The sequence below is a fragment of the Drosophila albomicans genome, chromosome 2R (genome assembly GCF_009650485.2).
Source record: "Drosophila albomicans strain 15112-1751.03 chromosome 2R, ASM965048v2, whole genome shotgun sequence".
In the NCBI taxonomy this organism is placed as follows: Eukaryota; Metazoa; Arthropoda; class Insecta; order Diptera; family Drosophilidae; genus Drosophila; species Drosophila albomicans.
This window is the reverse complement of record NC_047631.2, coordinates 21,742,502-21,765,389: the sequence shown is the minus strand read 5'-3', so window position 1 is coordinate 21,765,389 and position 22,888 is coordinate 21,742,502. Positions and strand designations below refer to the sequence as shown.

At 40.0% G+C, this 22,888-nt stretch overlaps 6 protein-coding genes across 13 annotated transcripts; 4 read left to right on the top strand and 2 right to left on the bottom strand.

Moving 5' to 3' along the window:
* LOC117575044 (leucine-rich melanocyte differentiation-associated protein-like) lies at positions 1–1,651 on the top strand. Of its 2 annotated transcripts, none has more exons than XM_052006746.1 (3): positions 1–192; positions 243–708; positions 764–1,651. In XM_052006746.1, exons 2-3 carry the CDS (start codon positions 392–394, stop codon positions 1,197–1,199), a joined length of 753 nt encoding a protein of 250 aa, XP_051862706.1. In that variant the 5' UTR covers positions 1–192; positions 243–391; the 3' UTR covers positions 1,200–1,651. The 2 variants fall into 2 exon arrangements, with proteins under 2 accessions (XP_051862706.1, XP_034115018.1); XM_034259127.2 differs by having other exon boundaries at positions 2–192; positions 259–708.
* A 312-nt stretch (positions 1,652–1,963) lies between these two features.
* LOC117575045 (ER membrane protein complex subunit 2) lies at positions 1,964–3,589 on the bottom strand. Its single transcript, XM_034259128.1, has 4 exons — positions 3,473–3,589; positions 2,880–3,288; positions 2,666–2,822; positions 1,964–2,602 (listed from the first exon to the last, which is right to left on the bottom strand). The coding sequence occupies exons 1-4, from the start codon at positions 3,504–3,506 to the stop codon at positions 2,321–2,323; spliced, it is 882 nt and encodes a 293-aa protein (XP_034115019.1). The 5' UTR covers positions 3,507–3,589; the 3' UTR covers positions 1,964–2,320.
* A 555-nt stretch (positions 3,590–4,144) lies between these two features.
* Positions 4,145–7,681, top strand: LOC117574094 (xylulose kinase). 2 transcript variants are annotated; one of them, XM_034257731.2, is made up of 7 exons: positions 4,804–4,847; positions 5,454–5,589; positions 5,658–5,779; positions 5,837–6,664; positions 6,721–6,942; positions 7,007–7,196; positions 7,255–7,681. In XM_034257731.2, exons 1-7 carry the CDS (start codon positions 4,810–4,812, stop codon positions 7,477–7,479), a joined length of 1,761 nt encoding a protein of 586 aa, XP_034113622.2. In that variant the 5' UTR covers positions 4,804–4,809; the 3' UTR covers positions 7,480–7,681. The 2 variants fall into 2 exon arrangements, with proteins under 2 accessions (XP_034113623.1, XP_034113622.2); XM_034257732.2 differs by lacking the exons at positions 4,804–4,847; positions 5,454–5,589 and adding an exon at positions 4,145–4,415 and having other exon boundaries at positions 7,255–7,678.
* LOC117574093 (splicing factor 3A subunit 1) lies at positions 7,658–10,678 on the bottom strand. 3 transcript variants are annotated; one of them, XM_034257728.2, is made up of 8 exons: positions 10,628–10,678; positions 10,433–10,543; positions 10,181–10,345; positions 9,941–10,112; positions 8,393–9,885; positions 8,154–8,332; positions 7,921–8,091; positions 7,658–7,860 (listed from the first exon to the last, which is right to left on the bottom strand). In XM_034257728.2, exons 2-8 carry the CDS (start codon positions 10,539–10,541, stop codon positions 7,759–7,761), a joined length of 2,391 nt encoding a protein of 796 aa, XP_034113619.1. In that variant the 5' UTR covers positions 10,542–10,543; positions 10,628–10,678; the 3' UTR covers positions 7,658–7,758. The 3 variants fall into 3 exon arrangements, with proteins under 3 accessions (XP_034113619.1, XP_051862509.1, XP_034113620.1); XM_052006549.1 differs by having other exon boundaries at positions 10,433–10,556; positions 10,628–10,650; XM_034257729.2 differs by lacking the exon at positions 10,628–10,678 and having other exon boundaries at positions 10,433–10,598.
* Positions 10,679–11,908: 1,230 nt separating this feature from the next.
* On the top strand, positions 11,909–15,760 carry LOC117575139 (chorion peroxidase). Its single transcript, XM_034259245.2, has 11 exons — positions 11,909–12,198; positions 12,684–12,792; positions 12,866–13,196; positions 13,255–13,444; positions 13,506–13,684; positions 13,739–14,304; positions 14,357–14,504; positions 14,576–14,743; positions 14,807–14,924; positions 14,995–15,157; positions 15,441–15,760. Exons 1-11 carry the CDS (start codon positions 12,105–12,107, stop codon positions 15,472–15,474), a joined length of 2,100 nt encoding a protein of 699 aa, XP_034115136.1. The 5' UTR covers positions 11,909–12,104; the 3' UTR covers positions 15,475–15,760.
* A 1,278-nt stretch (positions 15,761–17,038) lies between these two features.
* On the top strand, positions 17,039–21,304 carry LOC117575702 (epidermal growth factor receptor kinase substrate 8-like protein 2). Of its 4 annotated transcripts, none has more exons than XM_034260024.2 (7): positions 17,039–17,139; positions 18,664–19,045; positions 19,103–19,341; positions 19,401–20,088; positions 20,159–20,546; positions 20,612–20,952; positions 21,030–21,304. In XM_034260024.2, the coding sequence occupies exons 2-7, from the start codon at positions 18,668–18,670 to the stop codon at positions 21,123–21,125; spliced, it is 2,130 nt and encodes a 709-aa protein (XP_034115915.1). In that variant the 5' UTR covers positions 17,039–17,139; positions 18,664–18,667; the 3' UTR covers positions 21,126–21,304. The 4 variants fall into 4 exon arrangements, with proteins under 4 accessions (XP_034115915.1, XP_034115916.1, XP_034115914.1 ...); XM_034260025.2 differs by having other exon boundaries at positions 17,051–17,139; positions 18,667–19,045; XM_034260023.2 differs by lacking the exon at positions 17,039–17,139 and adding an exon at positions 17,888–17,972 and having other exon boundaries at positions 18,667–19,045.
* The last annotated feature ends 1,584 nt before the right edge of the window (positions 21,305–22,888 follow it).

Here is a 22,888-nt window from a genome sequence, read left to right as displayed (position 1 = left end):
GACTGTTGTCACTTGCTCTGTTCTTCTCGTTGGGTGAGGAGTGACTTCGGATTGTGTTCTCCGTATGGACCTAAACTCAGGCAGCTTGCAGTGAATTTGGGAGCACACAATTCATTCTTTGGAGTAATGACTTGCAGCCGTTATGTCTGAAGCATCAACATCTGGACGATCACACTCGGAAGACCTTTCTAGGTATCTAATCTCACATATTTGGCGCGTTAACGTTGACTCTTCATTAAAAGATCGTTGTATTCACAGCAACAACTGTCGTCTGCAAGAGGTGCTGAAAACGTGTGCCAACATTCAGTCACTGGAATCGCTTTATCCGTGTCCGCAACCCGATAGCGACTTTAACGACGTGTACTTCACTACGCCGACTGTGGAGGACAAGATGATCTCACCCAATCCGTATTCGCTGAGTGGATTCATATCCAACAGCAGCTGTGCGACCAGCGAAGATGCCTTCACCGATATTGTGCTGGAGGATGACAATCGCATCTCGTTGGCCTATGAAAATCTATGCACAATTCCAAGACGATTGGCGGACAAGTTTGCTGCACAGACCAAGTTCCTTGATTTGAGTCACAACAATTTTCAGAACCTCAAGTTTCTTTCTTTCTTTGAGGATCTGCATACGCTCATCCTGGATCGCAATGGTAATTTAGATGTGAACACACTTCCCTACCTGCCCAACCTTAAAATATTGTGGTAAGTTATCATTGAAGTGGTGTCTGAATTGATTTTCAATAAACTTGATCTGTAGGATAAACAATTGTGATATTTGCAACATCACCGATTGGATACATCGCATAGAGCGACGCTGTCCGGCACTGGAGCAGCTTTCCTGCATGGGCAATCCGGGTATTCAAACCGTATTCAAAAATCACGGTCCCGCCTCAGCTGATGCCTATGCTCGCGACTATATACTCCAAGTGCTGCCCAATCTCAAGTATCTGGACGGTGTACCGCGTTATGGTTACGGCGAGCAAGATCACACCATGGAAAATGGACGTCGAACTGCCGCCTCATCCTCATGTGCGTCCATGGCTGGACACGGACAAGAGTCCACGAGCACCTCGGAGAAGCCACACAGAGGCAGCAAAGGTGCATCGCCCACGCTCAGCTTTAAGGAATTCTTTCGAGTGAAGCCGGCAAAGAAGTTGCACACTCGCAATGGCAATGGTTCGTCCACCAACTAAAGATTCAAGCGTATCACAAACTCAAGAACTTTCCATTGAGTTGAAACACACCACACAACACAAAGATTGTTGCATTGGGCTGCTGATGTTTTATTTTTAGTCCAAGCAACGATGAGGCCTTATCACTTCAGGCCTTTGCGATACCCTAGCTGTTGTCCAGTCCATTGCACTCGATTACACCTACAGAGAGACTCTCATATGTTCATTGTAAATATGTACAATCTGTATGTGTGCCTGTGTGTGTATGCGAACAAAACAATGATGATTACAAATTCAATTCAATGTGGACTGCAAGAAGATTCCACTAACCCCATTTACAACAATAATACACAATAGTAAACAGTACGGTATCTATTAGAGCTTAAAAAATAAGTAACATATGACAGTAAGCAAACACCTGGAGTTTTCTTGACTATCTATATTATGCTCCTTAAATTTGCCTATAAGTAAAATTGATTTAAGTTCTTATACGCTAACTATTCAAAATACCCAATCAATTGTGTTATAAATCCAAAAATCGAACTTGTTTGTTTTATTTCAAATATTAGCTATAAATCTCGCACAAAGTTTGTTTGTTCAATTCTGGTTGATATAATCAACACATGTGCCAGATCTATAATTAATTTTGCCATATTTAAACAGCTTATATTTGACCAGAAATATGCGAAATGCTACGTCAAATGCCAAAGATTAAAGATTAAACACAATATGAAATAAATTTCAATTAGGCAAAAATCCACAAAACGTAATAAATAATCGGTATATTGAATTCAGCTCTTTATTAATGCTAATACACAAAATTGGCCAATTGTTTGATACATCATTTATAGGATCGGGCGCAAAGTGCATTAAATGAGTGGTATATATTGTATTTACGATTTTAGCTAGACTTATTAATGCACTCTTGCTTTGTAAGATTGATCGAGGCTGGGGACAAACACCATAACAAAACTATAAGATGAATATAATATACACGAATTTGGCTGATCAGCTCACGTTGCATTCGTGTTCTTGAAACATATAGTAAGACTATTTGTAGATGGTATTTTAAGCATATTTGGAATTGTTTACGTTTTGTCGGGTATTGCACCTATGCTAACAACATCATCGTTAGTTATGGGTCAATTCGACTTGATCTCCAAACCACCGAAAGCAGAATCCAGCGATGCTATTAATTTCTCATTATTCTTGATCGTTGTGTGGTTGGCAGTATGAATCGAAGCCTGCTCCAAGGCCCATTGAGCGAGCTTCTGAGACTCCTTGCGCTTCGAACTCACTGCCTTCGAGTTGGCCAAATAACTGCAGCACAAAAAGAGACCATAGAGTGCACGTAAATTGTGTGGATTGAGTTTGATGGCCTGCGAGTAATAAGTGCGAGCGATTTCAATGTTTTCCAAGCCACCCTGCAAAAGCAACGGAAATGATTTAAATTACTTGTAATTGACAGAATGTAAATGCCACTTTACCATAGTGTAACGGATCTCGGCCAGACGTTGATGTATCAGATGACTGTGGGGATTGTGTAGCAGTACTTCCTCCATGCAGAATGCTGCCTTGCCATATTCACCCTCGCCCATGTACAAGTTACACAGCTCCTGCCACGCCTCCTGGTCCGACATGAATCTGGATAGGATTTTTTAAAATTAGTACACATTTCAACCAGCAAAATGAAGGGGTTACTTTTTCAAATAGGCATTCAGTTCTTTGATGGCATCCAAGCGCAATCCTCGCGCCTTCATTATAGCAATCTTTCGTTTGCGTGGCGCTGCATTTGTCTCATCCTTCTCAATGATGGCATCCAGCACTTCGATGGCTGAATCGTACTGTTCGAGTGCCTCCAATCGCATTGCCTTGAACTTCATCACACGCAGGCTTCCGGGAAACTCTTCGTTCAGTTGCTTTGTGCACTTTGTGGCAATGTCGAAGCGTGCAGTGTCCAAGGCAGCCACAATGACTTGCTCTAGTATCAAATGCCGTTCATTACCGGTCTTTTGGACTTTGTCCTCCAGTACTGCCACCCACAACTGAACCACCTCATCGCTGTGTCGCCCAGACTCCTCGCGCCATTTCCTGAACTGATCCCGCACATCTGTAAAACAAATTAAATGTAAATCTCATCATTAAACTCTATTGGTTAACTAGCTGCATATGTGTGCATATGTGTCTGTGTAAGTACACATCAGTTTGCCGCAACTACATAAGTGGGGCATTTATTATTTTTCAATTAAAACTACTGTTCAATGGAAGTGTCAATGCTCTATTTTGATATTTACCTGACCAACTCATTTCTTCGTAGTTTAACGACATTCTTATTTAAAGTATTTCAAAAAAAAATATGAATTTGCAATTTGAAGTCTTATTTTCCTTCACACACACACTAGTAAACTGAATGAACTGTCAGAGAGCAATAGCTGTTTAGCTGCCCTGGGAAACAGCTGTTGAGCAGCACAACCCTGGTTCTGTGCGTGCTTTTAATATGTTTAGCACATAATTGAAAAAAAGCTGTTAAGCAAAATGCTGTAGAAAATTGAATTTGTTTAAGAATACCTATAAAAATAAATAATAAATTGCTCCCTCATTATGCAATTGTAATAATTAAAAAAGAACGATATTAACAGACTTTTTGAAATTACGCGCCATTTTATAGGAACTGCTTTAGTTTGTATGTTAACTCTATACAAGTGAAACCAGCTGTGGTTTCTAGGGGTTTCTTTATTTTGGTATATTTATTCAAATGCAGGTAAATAAACATGTTTTATAAATAAAAAATAAAAACAGTTTAAGGAAGACTGAATTCATGTACAATGGATAATTTCTTCAAAAATAAATGTTTATTATGTGCCTACAAAAAAAATAATTTACCATAAAAAATCGGTGCTATAAATAAATCGATAACGTCATCGATATTTATGAATATCGCATACTTGATGAATGAATGCCTACGCTTTCGACGCCAACAGAGATTACGCTGACTGGGGCGGTTGTCGCTCTGAAAGCATCGTTGGTAGTTTATTATCAAAACCAACGGGCTCGAAAGTGGATGCTACGCTTGGGATTATTACAAAGAAGCTATTTCTTGCATAGAAGACGCCAATTGGTCAAGACTTTCCAACACGGAGCAGAAACAAAACGAAGAGCACAACGTAAACAAACATGCCTCAACAGGAGCAGGGCTCACAACAAACATTCCTCGGCTTTGACTTGAGCACGCAAAAGGTAATGAAACTACTGCGAGTAAATATGCATATAATTATTAATTAAACTAGAAGTAGTTATAGTGATTTGCCATGAGCGCCTCCAGTTCCGCTTTAGTTGCTTACGCGGCACATATCTATGCAGATGAGCCGTTCTCATTGAAAAGTTCGCAATGTTATTGGAAAAGGTTAAATGCGAAATTCTAATCTCATAGGCAGCACTTTGCTTATCAATTTCGGGCCATAGCCTCGAACCTAATTATTTTCATGTATTTGTTCATTTATATGTATGTGTTTACTCATGGCGCTGCAATTCAATTTTAGCCAAGTCGTGCCATTACTTTATAGCCAGTTTGTTTGATCGGTTTTATTCGACACCCACTTGTAGCTGTAGCAAACTCAAGAATCATAAACACATGTCAATAATGAAGTACACACATCTGCAAATCTTCGTGTATGTATGTGTATCCGTGTTTGTGTGTGTATAGAGTAAGCCATGACGTAAACATTGACTCTCAATCGCCCTTTAGGCGGTTGTCCGTTTAACTGTGGTTGCTGTTGTTTGATCGTTACTTTTAAGGTGTGTCTGTCTCTTAAGGACTGCCGCACTGACGTCCCATGACACGCCCAAGGACATTTTTGCCGGTTAGTCAAATTAAAATGACATTTTCCGCAAATTCTCCTGGCAATTAAAATGAATTCAGCTTCTGACTTCCCCCCTTCCCCCTTTATTTCTCAAATTTCGTGAGCATTAAAAGAGTCAGTCAATTAACTTTTATGATTTTCATTGCTTCAGTTGTTCTAAGATTCAAAATGTTCTCATAACAAATGCTTGAAGCTAGCATTGCCATTGACTTTAAGTTTTAAGTTTGGGAAAACTGTAGCTCTTAGTTTCCTCAATTTCGTTAGGATTCTTTACATAAATTTTAAACAAGCAATTATCATTAAGTTGATTGACTCTAAAGTATGTTTGGCATGGCCTCATTTTTTTTACATTTATAATTCCTCGAAATTAATGTTTGTCAAAATTTCGATTTAAATTCATAATGATACCTTTTAGTCGAAAAGTACTTAATAAGGTGCTTTTCAAAGCCAACTTAACTACAGAACGGCAATATTGTATGTGCAATAGTAAGTTTGTACCAGAAACTAACGTAGAACAGAACTTTTTAGGCTTTGACTTGAGCACCCAAAAGGTAAGGCCAGCGAGGTTATCTTAAAGATTGAAATATTCTATTTCCCATATAATCGACAATCTTTTCAGCTTAAAGCCATTCTATTGGGCTCGGATCTAAGTGTGGTTGCCTCGGCAGAAGTAAAGTTCGACAGTGATTTGCCCGAGTTCCGTACCACAGGAGGCGCCAATGCAGGTCCCAATAAATTCGAGTAAGTTTTCCACATTATTGTACACACATTGTATCCTAATTTCTCAATGCTCTTCAGGTTCTTTGTGCAGCCCGTCATGTGGGTCAAGGCGATGGACATCGTCTTGGATCGCTTGGTAATGCAGGAAGTTGATTTGGGCACAGTGGTTGCCATCTCTGGCTCTGCACAACAACACGGTTCTGTTTACTGGTCAAAACACGGCATTGCGGCTCTACAAAATCTCGATTCCAATAAGTTTCTGCATGCACAAGTTGATGATTCGGCTTTTGTGGTGAATCGCACTCCCATCTGGATGGATGCATCCACATCGAAGCAGTGTTTGGAAATGGAAACGGCCATTGGCGGCATGTCCAAAATGGTTGAGCTGACAGGTTCGAAATGCTATGAACGCTTCACGGGACCACAAATACGAAAGATCTATCAACAACGCACGCATGCTTATGAGGATGCCAAACGAATCTCTTTGGTTAGCAGTTTTTTAGCTTCGCTATTTCTGGGCAAAGTGGCGCCAATTGATTATGCCGATGGATCGGGCATGAATCTGTTGGATATACGCAAAAAGACCTGGTCTAAGGCTTGCCTCAATGCCTGTGCTCCTGACCTAGAGGAACGCCTGTGCGAACCAGTCAGTGGCTTCACAATTCTTGGCAAGGTGTCCGACTATTTTGTACAACGTTTTTGCTTCTCTGAAAATTGTCAAGTTGTCGCCTGCACTGGAGATAATCCATCGGCGCTGGCCGGCATGATTGTCGATCAGAATTGGCTCAGTGTCTCTCTCGGCACCAGCGACACACTAATGATGAGTCTGATAGAGCCACCAAATTTGGAGCAGGGCCATGTGCTGTGTCATCCAACCGAAATACAGCAATACATGGGTCTGTTATGGTAGGTGTTAAATAATCCTATTAATTATGGCAATAACTGATAAATTTGGCATTTAGTTTTAGAAATGGTTCTTTGGTGCGCGAAGCGATGAACAAATCGGAGACTAACGGCAATTGGGAGAAGTTCAATGAGTTGCTGGAGTCGACACCTCGTGGCAATTTTGGCAACATGGCTATTCACTTTGATGAAATGGAAATCATACCGAAGGCAAAAGGAACGCTGCGCTGGAACAAAGATATTGACATCAATTCCGCAGATGCCAAAAAGGGTGTACTCAAGTAAGTGCATATAAATAATCAAAATGTAATGTTTACTAATTTTGTGCATATTTGAATTTTATAGATTCAGCTCGCCTCAAATCGAAATACGTGCGCTAATTGAGGGACAGATGCTGCATCATCGCGCCATTGCCGAGGATATGGGCTTTCTTTTTGGCAGCGAATCCAAAATTCTTGCCACAGGCGGTGCGTCGGTCAACAAATCTATACTGCAAGTCATTGCTGACGTCTTCAATGCACCCGTTTATCAACAGGTAAATTGTTTGGTTTTTCTGTGTCTCGCTATAATTAGTAAATGTGTATTTCTTTCAGACTGAGAGTGAGGCTGCACTCGTGGGAGCTGCTTATCGCGCAGCGTATGCCTGCTATATTAGTGCTAATGACACGAAAGATATTAAAAGCTATCGCGACTATATTCTAAGTCTTACGCCAAACCTCCTAAAACTTGTCTGCGAACCAAACAAGGACAGTGAGTCCATATATGTGCCTATGCTGCAGCGATATCGGGACATGGCTTCAATCTTAGAGAGCCAATAATATCGTAACAACCCTCCGTAATATTTAAACGAAAATTTCGCATTCCACACTACTACTAACTAGTATCGACTATCATGCGATTCCAGACACCACAAAACACATACATTCCACACTCATATATTTTTATACACTGATTATTAATGTATAACTCTGAAAGTGCAATTAACAAACAAAAAAATTATGCTGTGATTGACAATTTTTTTATTACGATTGCAAAAGCATTCACAAAAAAATAAACATTTACAAATAAATGCTAATGTTACGTTATTGATACTACTTTTACTTCTTGCGACCACCACGCTCCTTGACTTGGAGATGGACGGTGGTGCCGCTGAGCAGATTATAGAAAGCCATGGTATTGTTGTCTTTGAAGAACATGCCCTGAAAAGAGAAATTAAGGATTTGCATTAAAGCGTTTAAGGCATTAACGAACTGATTTACCTCGTAGAATATCTTTTGCTTTGCGGGTGGCATGCCCGTTTCGTCCTGCAGCTTTGCCTTGAGGTTGGCAATGGGATCAGTTAGCGCCAACGTCACGGCAATCATTTGACCATTCAGCTTCCATTCCGATTTGTCCGTGTTCGGCACTTGCACTTGAATAGTTACAGGACTCTGCAAATAGTTTAAAGCGTTATTTAGAGCACTTTATGGTGTATTCTATTAATATAGCTGACCTTGTGCAAGGAAATGAATTCTGCCTCCGGTATGAGATTATCTTCGGAACGTATCTTCTTAGTGGGCGGCTCATCTTCCATGGGCATAATCTCAACTGGCGGCGCCGGTGAAATCTGCGGTGGACCACCGCCAGATGGCATATTCATGTAGCCACCAGGACCCCCACCATAAGGAGTAGCTAAATAAAAAACAAAATCAATAATACTGCATTGCAATAATTAAAGAATGCTTAACTTACGCATCATGGGAGGTCGCTGCATCATCATCACCGGATTGCCAGCAGGTGGCATGTTGTGTGGCGGCGGCTGCTGCTGATGCTGTTGATGTTGATGCATCGATGATGGCGGTGGATGCGACTGATGATGATGATGGGGTGGCGGATGGTGATGACCGCCACCTCCACCACCACCTTGGTGATGCTGTGGCTGGCTGTGCGGATGATTGCTGTGCTGATTCTTCGAAGAGGATGGCTGCGGTGGCGCCGATAGCGTTGCCTTGTTTCCCACTGGCTTGGGTCCAATTTTCTCTTTCTCTTCGTCGTGAAGCAGACCCTTAACCTTGTGTATTTGATGGATTTGATCTTCCAGCGTAATATTGGCACGAGCTGCACGCGTTGCTGCCTCCACACTGGACGTATGACCATCCCAGGTGACACGATCATCCTTTTTGGTCTCTTCCTCGCCCAGTTTCTTGCCAATAACAGTTTCCTCATCGCCCACACCAAAGATATCCGTACGTCGTTCGGCCAACTGCTTCAAACTTGCCTCGATAGCAGTGCCAGCAGCAAATACATTGTCCTGATTGATCTTTTCAACCGTGTGCTTGTCACGCTGCTCCACCCAGCGAGGATCGAGCAAACCAATGCGCATATGCTCCGATACCTTGGAAGCTGGAATCTTCTCGCCTGTAATGGGCGATATAAGATATTCGTCGGTTGCCACGGGCGCTGGCTTGGGCTGCGTTGCCTTGGGATCGTATTTCTTGACCACGACCTTGTCATGCGTTGGCGGCAACATGGGCGCCACAGATGGCTGCATCTTTGTAGTTGGTGTATCCTCATCGCTGGAAGCTTCGTCCATATCTTGTACCTGTGTGTTGTCACGCTTGGCATTCGCCGGTTGTCCATAAGCGGTGGCATTCTTCATCTGGATGCCCACACGATTCTCCATTTGTGACAACTTAACGCCACTGTCCAGGTGACTGGCCAATGGCGAGTCATCCTCATCGTCGGATTCAATTTGCATTTCAATGTCACCTTCCTCCTCCAATAGACGCTCCTCCATGAGCACACGAGCGCCAACTTCATCAGGATTGGTTGGTGGCGGAAAGTTGCCGCTCTCAAACGGTTGATAATCCACCGTCTCCACAACGACGAAGTCATGCCAATCAATCTGTGCATAAGCAACACGTTCACGTTCAATTTTCTCCTCTTCCCGGCGGCGTTGTGCCTCCTGATGTCGTTGCCAGTTGGCGCGGTATTTGACCTGCTCAAGCACTTTAACCTGACTGGCACGGCCCGGAGAACTTTCGAAACGTAGCTTGGTCAGCAAATCCTTTGGCGGTATCAGCACTTTGGTGTACTGTTCCAGCAGCTTGGTAAAGTATTGAAACAGCGAATGCTGCGGCCTCAGAAAATCAAATTGGAAATTTCTTTGTTCGCGACTCATCAAATTTGTAAGAAACTGTCGACCATTTCGGGCCACAAATTGAGCGGTTAGCTTTACAATATCCCTGCAAAAAGCAAAATCGAAGTAACTATTGCAATAAAGCTAAGAGATTCACTTACAAATCCATAGCTGCAATGGAGGGCGGATCGGCAATGAATTCAAACTCCGCTGGAGGCTCTTTAGGCACAAACTGCTGCTCGACCACCTGCTTTAATATCTCCTGCTGCCGCTGCTGAGCTGCACTGCTCACAGCCAGTTGCTTGAGACCCGCGACTGCCGTTAAGCCAGCATCTATGTGGAATCAAAGTTAATCAACTGTAGTTGAATTTGTTAATGTATCACACGGATAAAATACTTGCCATTGCCTTCCCGAAACTCATTGACCTTGTGTCTATAGTATGCGTGATAGGGATCACCTCCATTTAAAAAGTTAAACTTTGGGTTTCCTAATTCGTTTTGCCGGATGCGAGCCTCAAACTCGGGTCCATTGCGGGCAACAAAACTAGCGGTTTTGTCGACAATATCTAGTTAGTTATAAATTTGAGTAATATGGAAAACCTTACGCTGTGTATAAATATATATTATGATTTTTTTCTTTTAAAAAAGGATACTTCTAACTTCCGGGGGCGGGTAAATAATGCCCACGATTGGACCAGACATTGGTTTGGACTGCTCATTGTTGAATTGCTCGTTGGAGACATCTGCATCTAGTGAGGGCATTGCTATTGAGAATTTCTTTACGATTATATTCAACTTTTAACACGTATTAATTGTATTTTATTAATATTAAAAGTTGCTGTACACACCAAAAACACGATAATTCGGCAAAACGCAGACACAGTGTGACCGCTCTGCTACATTGGCAAAACACCCCATTTTAGTACTATTCTGCACAACGTCTTAACATTAGCATTATCATTTACATTAATCGATAACAGAAAATTTGAAAATAGTGTTAAAGGAGCTGTAAGTGTTTAGTTTCCAATTAGGATAAGCTTATGAATTAATATTATAAATAATAACGACCTTTCAGCTTAAGACCTTTGTTTATGGTTGTATAAAAATACAAAAACATTCGAAGTTTTCTTTAAAATTAAATAATTAAAATAATTTCCAACAGAGCTCATCAAGCTCTTAAAAATACATATACAAATAAACCATCATGAAATATTTTTTTGATAAAATAAATGTCATAAGACCAAAACTCAAAAACGAGTACCTTTTTCAGTTAAAATATAAACTTTTATTTAACATATAAACCCAATTTTATAGTCCAGAATAAAGCCTTTTTGGCTTGAATTTAATTTACAGGTATGCGTCAATATTGGCTTGTATATGAAATGTTTTAAAAGAATCGTACTTGTTTGTAAAAATTCGTATTTTTGGAATCAGTGATGTCAGCCTAACTTTGGAACAGAATATATTTTGTTTCCCACCTATGGAGTATCCCTGTTCTGCTTACAAAGAGCAGCTTGTGATGCTAATTTGGCTCATATATGTAAGTATGTATGTATGTACGTTTGCCTTTGTCCAAGCACGTAATACACACACGTACATACGAAAGTAGATGACGAACTGTTTATATACAAACGCTTATGGACATAAATACTTTTATACTCCCACAACAAAGAAAAACATCATGTGCGTATTAAGCCCAGATTCCCTTTTTCCGCTTTAACATTTGAATACTCTTTAAAATATATGATGTATTATACAGTTATCAAAGTGTGACAAAATAAGAAATATAAATTGTTGCATTATAATCATATGAACATTGATTTTTCTGAATTTAAGCTGATTATAATTTTTTCCCATCTTTTGGGATTTTTTCAAGACAAAAACGCAAATTCAATAGATGATTCTGTTTTCCATAGAACACTATCAGTTGCAAATATTAAAATAATAATATATGTATGTAGGCATATTGTAAGAGTATTTTAAAGCCTCACAACTCGATTGATCGCTCTTTAACGCTCTCTGGAGAACAAACGCCTCTGCCCGGCTTTAAGAGCGCTCATGCCTCTGATAATAGCAGAGCCGAAGCTCAGCCGTGCATTTTGATGAGATTTACATAGAATTCAGTTGTATTTGAACCGCCCGATCGGAGGCATCGAGCGGCTTTGGCTTACGATAACAAAATTTAACAACAAGTACCAGTCAATCTCTTATCAATTGTGAACGGTCAGAGAATTGACACCGAGCGCCTATACAACATTTATGTTTGTGCTAATAGATTGACTATTGATTTAGAATATTCTTTGTGAATCCCATCAAACACTCATAATGTGGCAAAGTGTTTACCTTTTGCTGACCGCTATCGTAATAGTGGCGTCAGCACCCGATCGTAATATTGCGCTAAAGTTCGACATTTCGCAATGTAAGTAGTATTATTTTTGTTTGTTAAATGATTTGTTGTGATGCAATTAGATAAAGTAAGCTTGTTATTATTGGGTAACTATGCAAATTGTGAACTCTATGCACTTATTGATTAAACGTGCAGTTTAAATTTGGTAAATTTACTTTACAAAGTTTTCCACTGTAAAATATAAGCGAATGTACATATTAACTATTCGTGCTCATCAGAGAATTAAGAATAATCTTCCTCTAACTAAGGGTGAGCAAATTTTATTAGGCTAATTCAAGTGTTGACAGCTATTCATTAGCGGAATATTCCCAAACTATGCAGTTGCATATGAGTAAGTAGAAGAAGAATCAATTGTGATGTGTAAACGACAAAATTCTTAAGATTGATTAATGATCTGACCCTGCACTCACCTCTCTTTTTTCTTAGAAAATAGTAACAATTTTCTAGACGATCTTAAATAAAATACCTAAATCTAAAGATTCCTCTTCCTATTATAGCACATATAACAGTTACCAATGATGTCAAATCAAGCCTGGATGACATTACACCTGCTCAATGGAAGGGATTTGTGACATCTGGAGTCGATTCAATTAATAGACAAAAAAGGTAATTCTTAAACATTGCAATCTAAATGTTTATTCATAATGCTTATTTATTAATTATCTGTGGTGCGCTTTAGGCTGGAAGATAATCTTTTAAGCTCTGCCATTACGGTGCAGAATGGCAGCTTGTCACATGCTCAACTTCTCGACACGTTGCCCAATGAAAAGTCCAAGCTGGACAGTGATATTGCGCTGAAAATGCTCAAGGCAAGTCTCTACATCTACAACAGCAAATGTGATCCCGAGGCTATCAGTGGCGATCAATGTCGCACCTATTTGGAGTCGAAGCCGCTGCCAGAGGGCAGCACTCTAAGGTCGGAGTGCGAGAGGTTGTTGAACACCCAACGTGATGGACATCACGCTTTCAGGCGCCTGTTGCCACAGGACTATAAGGATGGTTTCCATCAGGCAAGTATTTAGGATCTTTTTATATTTTAAACAATTAATAAATGAAACCATTTTAAAGCTGTACAATGAGCGTGATCAGCCCAACGCTTGGGACATTAGCATGGCGCTCTACGATCGTGAAAATGAGGCCGCCGAGAAGACGCGCTCAAGAAGCCGCAGCGATGACAGTCGCAACTTGAACTTGGTGTTGGTGCAGTTTGCACAGTTCGTTGAACACGATCTCAGCAAAACAGTTTCGCAGTCGATGAGTAAGTAAAGTTTATAAAAGACTTAAAATTTCATAACTGATTGATACTTCTCAATTAACAGGCAGTGGTTTGCCTATCGAGTGCTGCAATCGCGATCAGCACAAGTTGCAGCCACGCTTTCATCATCCGTTCTGTGCTCCAATCACGTCCCAGGATAAATACGGTTTCCATAACTGCTTGAACTATGTACGCAGCGCACTTGCTGTGGGCGAAAGCTGCAACTTCGGCGGTGCCGAGCAGGTAAATTAGTTCCCAAATGAGATCAGTTCTATAATTTTAATACTTTATTTTCAGCTCAATCAAGCCACTGGCATCCTGGATCTCTCTCAGCTTTATGGCTTCACCGATGCTGCTCAAAACAAAATGCGTACGCTGTCAAGGGGCACTTTAAAGTCCAGTTCCAATGGTAATCTGCTGCCTCGCACCTCGGACAATGATGAGCACACCTTCTGTGCTTGGGGCGACAATGCAAATGCCACCAATTGTTTTGTTGCCGGTGACTCACGAGTCAATAGCAATCCTCTCTCCATTCTTGTCTACACCATCTTTTTGCGCAATCACAATCGCATTGCCGCTGAGCTTTTATCGCGCCACAAGAATTGGAACGATGAACAATTGTTCCAGGCAGCGAAGACCATCAATGTGGATATCTATCGTCGTGTGATCATGAATGAATGGTTGCCCGAGGTGCTGGGCGCCAACACTGCTGCTCAGGTGCTAAACACGCCAGCAGCAACAGCGGGGCAACCTGAGCCTGAGGTCTCCAATGAATTTGGAGTTGCCGCCATTCGTTTCTACTTCTCAATGCTGCCCAATGTGCTGCACAATTTGGCCAATACTAATGATGTTGCCTCAAATAAGTGAGTAAAGTTAATACATTGTTAAAACCAACTAATAAATTATTTTTTAAAGTAATGTCCTGCCACTGACCAATCTGTTTGAGCTCAAGAATGAAATTTACACACCCCAAATTCAGTACACACCCCAGAAACTGAACGAGATCCTGCAGAGTTTACTCCATGAGCGTGCCATGAAGATGGATGCTTCCTATGTTGGTGCCGTAAGTAGCAGAAAGGCCTTCACCTTAGCCATTTAAATGTCAACTCTTTCGCTTTTATTGATTCGTGGCAGATTGTGTGGCATGAACGCACGAAGCCAACTCATGCCGATGCCTTGGCATTTGACATACAAAGAGGACGCGACCATGGACTTCAGCCATACTACAAATACTTGGAGGCTTGCAGCAATACGAAGAAGGTTACTGGTTGGGTCGACTTTGAGCCCTATATCCCCAGGGAGGTAAGTAAAGGGAATAATCATAAATTTCACTACAGATTGAACTTATATATCTCTGCTTTACAGATCTTGGATAAGCTGAAGAACCTCTACAGAGAATGCAAGGATGTGGATCTTATAATTGGAGGCATTTCCGAGCGCATTGTCAATGGCACTGTGGGACCCACTTTTAGCTGCATTCTGTGTAAGATTGGGTGTAAAAATATGGTTTATAAAATCTTATCGCTAATTAAATACTATTAAATGTTGTTTAGCCGAGCAATTCTCCAGAATTCATCAGCGTCATCAGCTGCAACAGACGTCAACCCACAGCACTTTATTGGATGCCTATAGAGGCATGAACGGAAGCAAGCTTTTATGTCTGAACTCGAATGTGCGCGCTGTGCCCGAGAATATATTCAGATTGCAGTCGAACAGGTGAGTGAGTGGCAAGGTGGTTGAGGTGCTTGGAACGTGCCTGCTGCACAATTATTATGAATTTGGTTGAAAACCCCTGTGCTCACATGTCCAACGCCGCTTGGTTGGTTGATATCTCAAAAGCAATGTCGGCGCACTGAGTCACAATGCAGTAGGAAAGTTTGATTTAATTTTGATATAAACTTATGGTTTCATGTGATAAGCAAGTTCAGTAATAACAACAAAAAACTAATTATACATTGAACTTATACAACAATGATTGATTTGCCATTTTCATTTGCAGCAATCGACTGGTAGATTGTAACAATGTGGCATAATTCGGCAATGGAAGATTGTGGACAGAAGACAGTGGACAGTGCAACTTGGAGCGTAACGAAAAAACCCCCAATTAATGGCAAGACGAATTTATAGTAGACGATGTTCCTAATCTCCATTTACTCAGCCACCTGTGGAATGCAGGTTGCACATCCAATGAAAGAAAAAGTGAACAAACCTCAACCTTAAGTAACATTTACTATACTATATAAGCAAATATTTGTATCTATACTTGCGAATCCAAATACAGAGTTGCAAATATATGTAAAATGTATATAAAACCATTAAGTACAACTTGCTTGTCAGTTTGTTTATTTGGCTTGGGCGTCTTTTTTAATGACCCCGTTTAAATGCTGCGTATTTAAGTGTAGGCGTTTAAGGCCATCGAACTTAGCACGCTGATGACCCACTTTGTGAGAAGCAGAGCAACAAATGCAATATAAAATATTTAGCATCGAATCTTTAAAAAAATGTAATCCAACATAAAGCGGATGACGAAGTACTTACTTACTTACTTCTTTACCTAATAAAGAACTACATGAACATGAAACATGAAGTGAATTTATTTGCTTCATCTAACATATTCTTTTCAGCTGTCATGTTGATCAGGAAGTTGTCATGTTTTCACAGACGTGCTGCGAATCAATTATTTTCTTTCCAGGTGCAGTGTCACTTTAATACTCATAATCATAAACAGAAACAAGTTTCACTTGCAACGGTTTTTACAACAAATCCATACAAGTCTAAAACATTTGTAATCCCTTTTATGTTTGTAAATCTTTTTTTCTATACATTAAAAATAAACTAAAGTAAAGAAAATTGGATAATTATTTACTCGTTTTGCAAAGAATAACAAAGCGTAATAGTTGATTGACGGATTGCAAATTAAGATTGATTTCTTTGTCTAAATTAAGATTGTTTATAAATTATATGTGTATGATAGCCACAAATTATATGTGTGTGTGTGACAACCCGTTTAAAAATTAGATGTGAACGATAGTTAATTTATAATAATAGCTATAACATTACTGAGGCTGGTTTTGCAGACCAATTTCCGACAGTTAATTTGACATACTTATTTATGCGCCGTTTTTGATGAATTAAAAAAAATTGTATATGTTCAGTTTTAAGTAGATATGTTTTTTTTACAGTGACATATTTTTATTTATTTTTATTGATGTTATATCCAAATTGAGCTCCGGATGCGTCGCTGTCGGCGGTTGGAATGCTTTACGAATGGAATTTAGTAGTGCGTTTTAAGAATGTGGTAATAAAATGTGGCACAAGTTCATTCTTTAATACTTATTACACAGGTGTTTGTGTACTTTTGATAACAGTATACGAAAAAAGGAAGCAGTTCAAACAGAAACACAAATAATACTCGAAATGAAAACAAACGCAAAACGTAGATAAAACAACAAAAAACGAAACCTTTTGCGTACGAAGCTCCCGCCGATAAGATTCAAAGCGAAACAATTTCGAGCAATCAATTAATAGTCGGTTGTTGTTGGAGAACGAAGCTGATAACTGATAGCTGATATCTGATACCGCTCCGCTGAAGCCCATTGCCATTGGCAGTTAGTTCAAATCTGATTCGCGGCGGGTCGAGAGTGGAAGTTTTCGCTAGAGCAAGCAGCCTAGAGCAGTGGGTGAATATCTCGTCTAAGGTAACAACAGCAGCAGCAGATTGCTCATCATTTTCGTGTGTTCGTGTATTTTAGAATTAGCCACCATAAGCCTTTCGTTTGATATAAGAAATAAATCAAGATCAGTGAAAAGATAGCGGCCGCGACTATACATGGAGCATATAAGGAGTATATATCACATACTATAATATTATCGCTCGCATATGTATTCTAGTGATAATGGCAATGATAACTGATTATGATGTCATGCTATCAATAAGAATCTATGAACAAGAAAACGCAAGCAAAAGTAAAAGCAAAAACACCAACTCAACTCGTCTGCAATCACGGACTAAAAATATGCTGATTGACCTTTAATTGGAGTTTATGTAACAGCGCTTTAAAAGTGATTGCTTCATTTGCAAAGAATTTCCTACCAACAACTGCTGTGTGTGGCATTGACAGTGTAGTGTAAGGTGCAAAACCAAAGGCAGGCGCTATATTTGGGCCTTATCTAATCAGCGCAACACTTACACTCGCACACACACAAGCACACACACACAATTCTAATTGCACAGGTGTATTGAGTAAACTTTACTCTTCCGTTGTGTACATAATGAAGAGAATATATATTTATCGATATACTATATAGTATTTACTTAGTAATACATCATCATCTTCATTCATATTTCTAAGCTGACAATACATTTTCGCAATTTGAAATTACTTTCATTTATAATTTCGTCGCGCAAACACTCAGTCCAAACACACTCTAAATATAGTCGTTAGTTGTACTGCAATTGTAAACGCGTTAACATGGTCAAGCCAGGCAACAGGACTATCAAATACTTTCGACCCGTTTTGGTTACGCGTAGGTGAATATTTTTCAAAATGCCATTTGGCTTCTATGGATATCTAAGATCGTGACCGCATATGGAGCTATAATTAATTAACAATTATGTCGAATACTCTATTGGATATTGAGAGTGTGTGTTTTCATTTTTTTGGAAGTAGCAAGAAATACATAGAATTCTTGGAGTACTATCTAAGTGATTAACAATAGTTTGATTTCCGATTAAAAATATACACGTGTAATGATGAACAAAGTTCTTGGTGCACTATCTAAGTGATTTACAATAGCTTTGATTTCAGTTTAAAAACTGATAATTGTTAAGATGATTTAACGAACTATTTTAGATATTGAGAATGTGAAAAATATTTGATTTTAATATTAATATCACTTCAGTGAGAACTAGATGAGTAAAGGACACTTGGAATTCTATGAATATGCTATATAAATTAACAAAAATCATCCATTCCTAAGCGTGACTATTATCATAAAACAGAAAAGTTAAATTTACTAAAATTTTCAAAGTGTAACAGTGTTTAATGAACTTTGAAAATTCTTCAATTTGGTGCCCTTAAGTTTTGTGTGAATATCGTTTTTCAGCCAACTATCAGATTATTTGAATGTCATACTTAATTTCCAATTGTTTGCATACACACTCACATACAAAACAGAGATACTCGAATACTTTATCTATAAACTTTGTTCAATTCTTACAGTAGTATGCTACGAAACGGGTATGAGAATGGAGCTCACTCCAGTGATAATGATGATAATAAGCCAACATATGCGTTGGATCACCTGGCCACGTTCAAATTGAAAAATGAGGTCGAATCGAAGCAGCCAAAGGAAAAAATGAAATTGCTCATCGAGCTTGATAAGACGGGGGGCATTTGGCCACATAAGATGTATATGTGCTTCAATGGCCAATGGCTTGTCATGCTTGATAAGGATATGAAGGAAATTGAAAACTTTCCGGGCAGCTTGATAACAGAGCCAACGGCTTTTATCAGCGATGATCCACTGGAGACCTACAACAATATCTTGATATTCACGGTGCCGGGCATCTCTCTAGGCAACACAGAAATGCACATCTTTCAAGTTAGTAAATCTTGTATACTAAATTCAAATAGAAAGATAATTTAAATACTTCTTTAGGTTACGGATGTGAATTCAGTGCATTTGGTTGAGGATCTGCGACAACTGGCCAGTGGCACTCCAGTGACTGTGGATCGCAATAAGACGCCCATTAAGCTGCCAAAACCCGAGCGTCCTGGCAATCAACAGGCCAAGGATCAATTTGGTATTGCAGCAGCTGTGGCTGGCATCGCTGCCGAAAAGAATGCTCAGGATCGTGAGCAAACCGATAAAGATGTGCAGGTGATAAATCACTGCTTGTAAGTATAATTATATATTCCGTATATAGTTTGTCAACTCACTAATCTCTACATTTTAGCGAGGATATTGAACGCTTCATTGCTCGTCTGCACTATGCTTCCGAGGCTTTGCTGGAGTTGCAATCCCGCAAGAATGAACACAATCCCCATGGCGAGGGTTTGCTGGTGCTGCGCTCACGTCCGCCTATTGAGAGCGAATTCGCTGACATTCTGTCCAAGATCAAGTTGGCACTCAACTTTTCGGTGAAACTGCAGAATCACTTCAGCAAGGGCATTAATCCCGTGCACAATGTGTTCGTGTCGCTGCAGTCGATTGTCAATGTCTGCAATGACATCTACGATGGCGCCCATTTGCCCGAAAGCATTGTGCATCCATTGCTGCGCAGAGAAACAGTTACATTTCTGAATGGCACACTCGACTCCAATGAGAAGGACCTCTGGTTGAGCTTGGGTCCGAACTGGACTGTGCCCAAGGATCAGTTCCAAGATCAAAAGGAATCCTACCATCCCATATTCTATGACGAATGGTCGCCCGATTGGTGTGTCGATGAGCCGGTGCCGTATTTAGCTCCCGCCATCAAGAAGCCACAAACTCCGTTGGCCAGCCCAGTACCCTTGAGTCCGGGCACCAATCGCACTTGGCTGGGTCGCTTGCAGACCCGCAATGTGGACATTGCCGAGGTGGCCTACAACAAGCAGGCGACAAATGATAAGGAACTGAATGTGACAAAGGGCGAATACTTAGAGGTAAGCTGACATCATCGATCGAGTGTCTGATTTATGGCCTTAGCATATCGACAATTTGACTTGAGCACAGATAATTGATGACTCCCGCAACTGGTGGAAGGCACGCAATTCCGTTGGCAACGTTGGCTACGTGCCACACACTGTGCTCATACCCTACAACTTTGATCCCGCCAGCAATCGCAAGGCACGCGACACGGACTCATTGGCTTCGGAGAATGGCGATGCCAATGGCGAGGCCAACAATCCACTCTATCGCAACACAATGGCCATGTATGTGCCGCCAGCAGATCGAGAGTCCCAACAACCGGTGGGTGCGAACAAGATGATGCCACGATCCTACTCCATGCCTGCCTCCGTGCCGGTGCCGCCGCCAATGCCGCCAAGCGAGAGCGGAACCCCAACTGAAACGCCCAGTGGCACACTCAAACGCAACATGGCCAATGTTGGTGCCATGGCAGGTGAGTTACGGTTAACTACAAATTCTAAAAGAAGATAAATCTATAACAACACTTTTGTTCATTAGCTATGCGTGCCCGCAACGATTGCGATGCCGATGATGTGACATATTTGATGCAGGATGGTGTCAACGATGAGCTGCGCGTCATGCTGCAGCAGAGGCAGCATCGCAAGGATCTGGAGATCCTCAAGACGCCTGAGATATACATCAATCAAAACTCGAAGCCCAAAGAGGTGGAGGAATGGCTGCGTGGCAAGGGCTTCTCCGATACCATTATCAAGCGTCTGCACACGCTCAGCGGAGAGGAGATGTTTGCCTTGTCGCCACACACCATCGAAAGCTATTTTGGCCAGCGCGAGAGTCGTCGGCTCATTTCACAGATTGTGCTGCAGAAGAACTTCTGTGAGGTATTATATTGTATTACACACAGTTGTGATAAAGAATATTATATATGTACGTATGTGTTATCTCAAATCTTTTGCAGTACAAAACCATTCGTTCGTCGGAGCTATCGGCGAAGTTGGCTCGTGCCAGGCAAAAGGCCGATCAATCAAATGGCGATCCGAACGAGGTCTTCTAAGAGATACTATTTCAATGCTCCCTGTATTCGTTTTGGTTTAAGCATTGCTTTGAATATTAACAGCACATGTAAATCATGTAAAGCAACACAATTTTTTAAGTTTTTGGCATTTACCTATTTATATTGCTTCCTTCATTTAACTCTTAAACATATTTGTATATGTGTAAATAAACATTTAAAAAAAAAGACAAAAAACAAACTGTGAATTTATTTGCTCCTTCTAATCTAAAGACTAGACCATACTTTTAAATTTAATGCTGCTTTCAAAATGAGATTCCATAATACATGCTTCAACTATGCTGCAGTTACACAGTTAATGTGTTCCATGACAAAAAACATTAGAATTCCAAATACGATGGCATTGTTTTGGTACAATGTAATCTGTTTTTGAATTACTTGTTTTATTTTTTTCGTTTTGCTTTATCTTATGTGCACAAGTTGCTACTGTTAAGGCAACTGAGAAAATAAAATAATTTATTAAGTTAACGCACAAAAAAATACTTGTAATGTGAAAAACTTGTTACGTGTCGATTAAAATGCTATGAACTATTTTCTTTTGGTAATTTACAGCGGACCAGTTAAGAGAGATTTTCGATTAACGTCAATTGGGTTAAACAAAAAATTGCTAAATTCTCTAAACAAGATGTTGGCGAAATGCGTATTCTATGTATGGCAAAAGATGAGTTAAATAGTTAGCTAAATACTTGGTTTAAATAAATTAAGTATGCAGTCAATTGGAACAGGGTTTATTACAATGCATTTAGCTGCCATTAAGCATTAAGCTTGCCATTTAGTAATAATGTGTTAAAATATTATTACGAATGCGAAATGGGCGTAATATTAATACCCCAAAGTCATGTTTTAATGAAGACTTCAACAGGCAACGAGGTGTAGTCATATCATTAAGTAAATATATGTAGCTCGAGCTAATTATAGTAAGCAAATTTCGCAGACAACATTAATTTCATGTCTAAGAACAACTACAGTTTTTAAGTAATAATAAAAGTAAACATTTAATTGGGGGTAAAGGAAAAAAAAGAGTATTAAGTATAACCGAGCGGAACGAATAGTTTTTTTTTCTGGTAGATGAGGATAAGCTAATGTCTTTCTTTGAGGAAGCTTTGATATATAGCTACATATGTAGAGTAGCTAGTTGTTTTTAGAAATGATCAAAGTTAATTGAAATTGCAATTAAGTGCACACAACACTGTGGTTCCAAATGAATTCTAATGATGCAAATGGTCGAAACTTGAAAACATTTCGCGGACATTCAAGGCTAGATCACAAAACTTTTCAAAAAGCATGTGACAAGACAGTTTCAAGTCGAGTCTGCCTTTCTGTACGAACGTGCATAGAATTCTTCAGAGTGGATAGTTAGTGGTCATTATTTGATATTTTTATGTGTTACACACATACACACAATCTGGTTAATAGTGATCCAAACAAGCACACGCATAACTCGTATATTATGTATGCTCATACATATGTATGTATACAGATTTACTTTGTGGGTCCAACTCTTTAATTAATGAAAACGAAAACAACAATTACTCAGTACAACATATAGACACAACAACGTCACGCAGGGGCAGCTACAGACAGGCATATACATAGATAGATATGTTGTAAGATTTTCGAAAGAAAAGCTTTCTAGGTCACAGATGTCGCATTACAAAAGCTGCACTCAACAATAGGTCATCTGAGGTCGCCGCATGTGTCGTCTATAAGCTTACCTTAATGTTAAGCAGATAGCAAAGCCATTT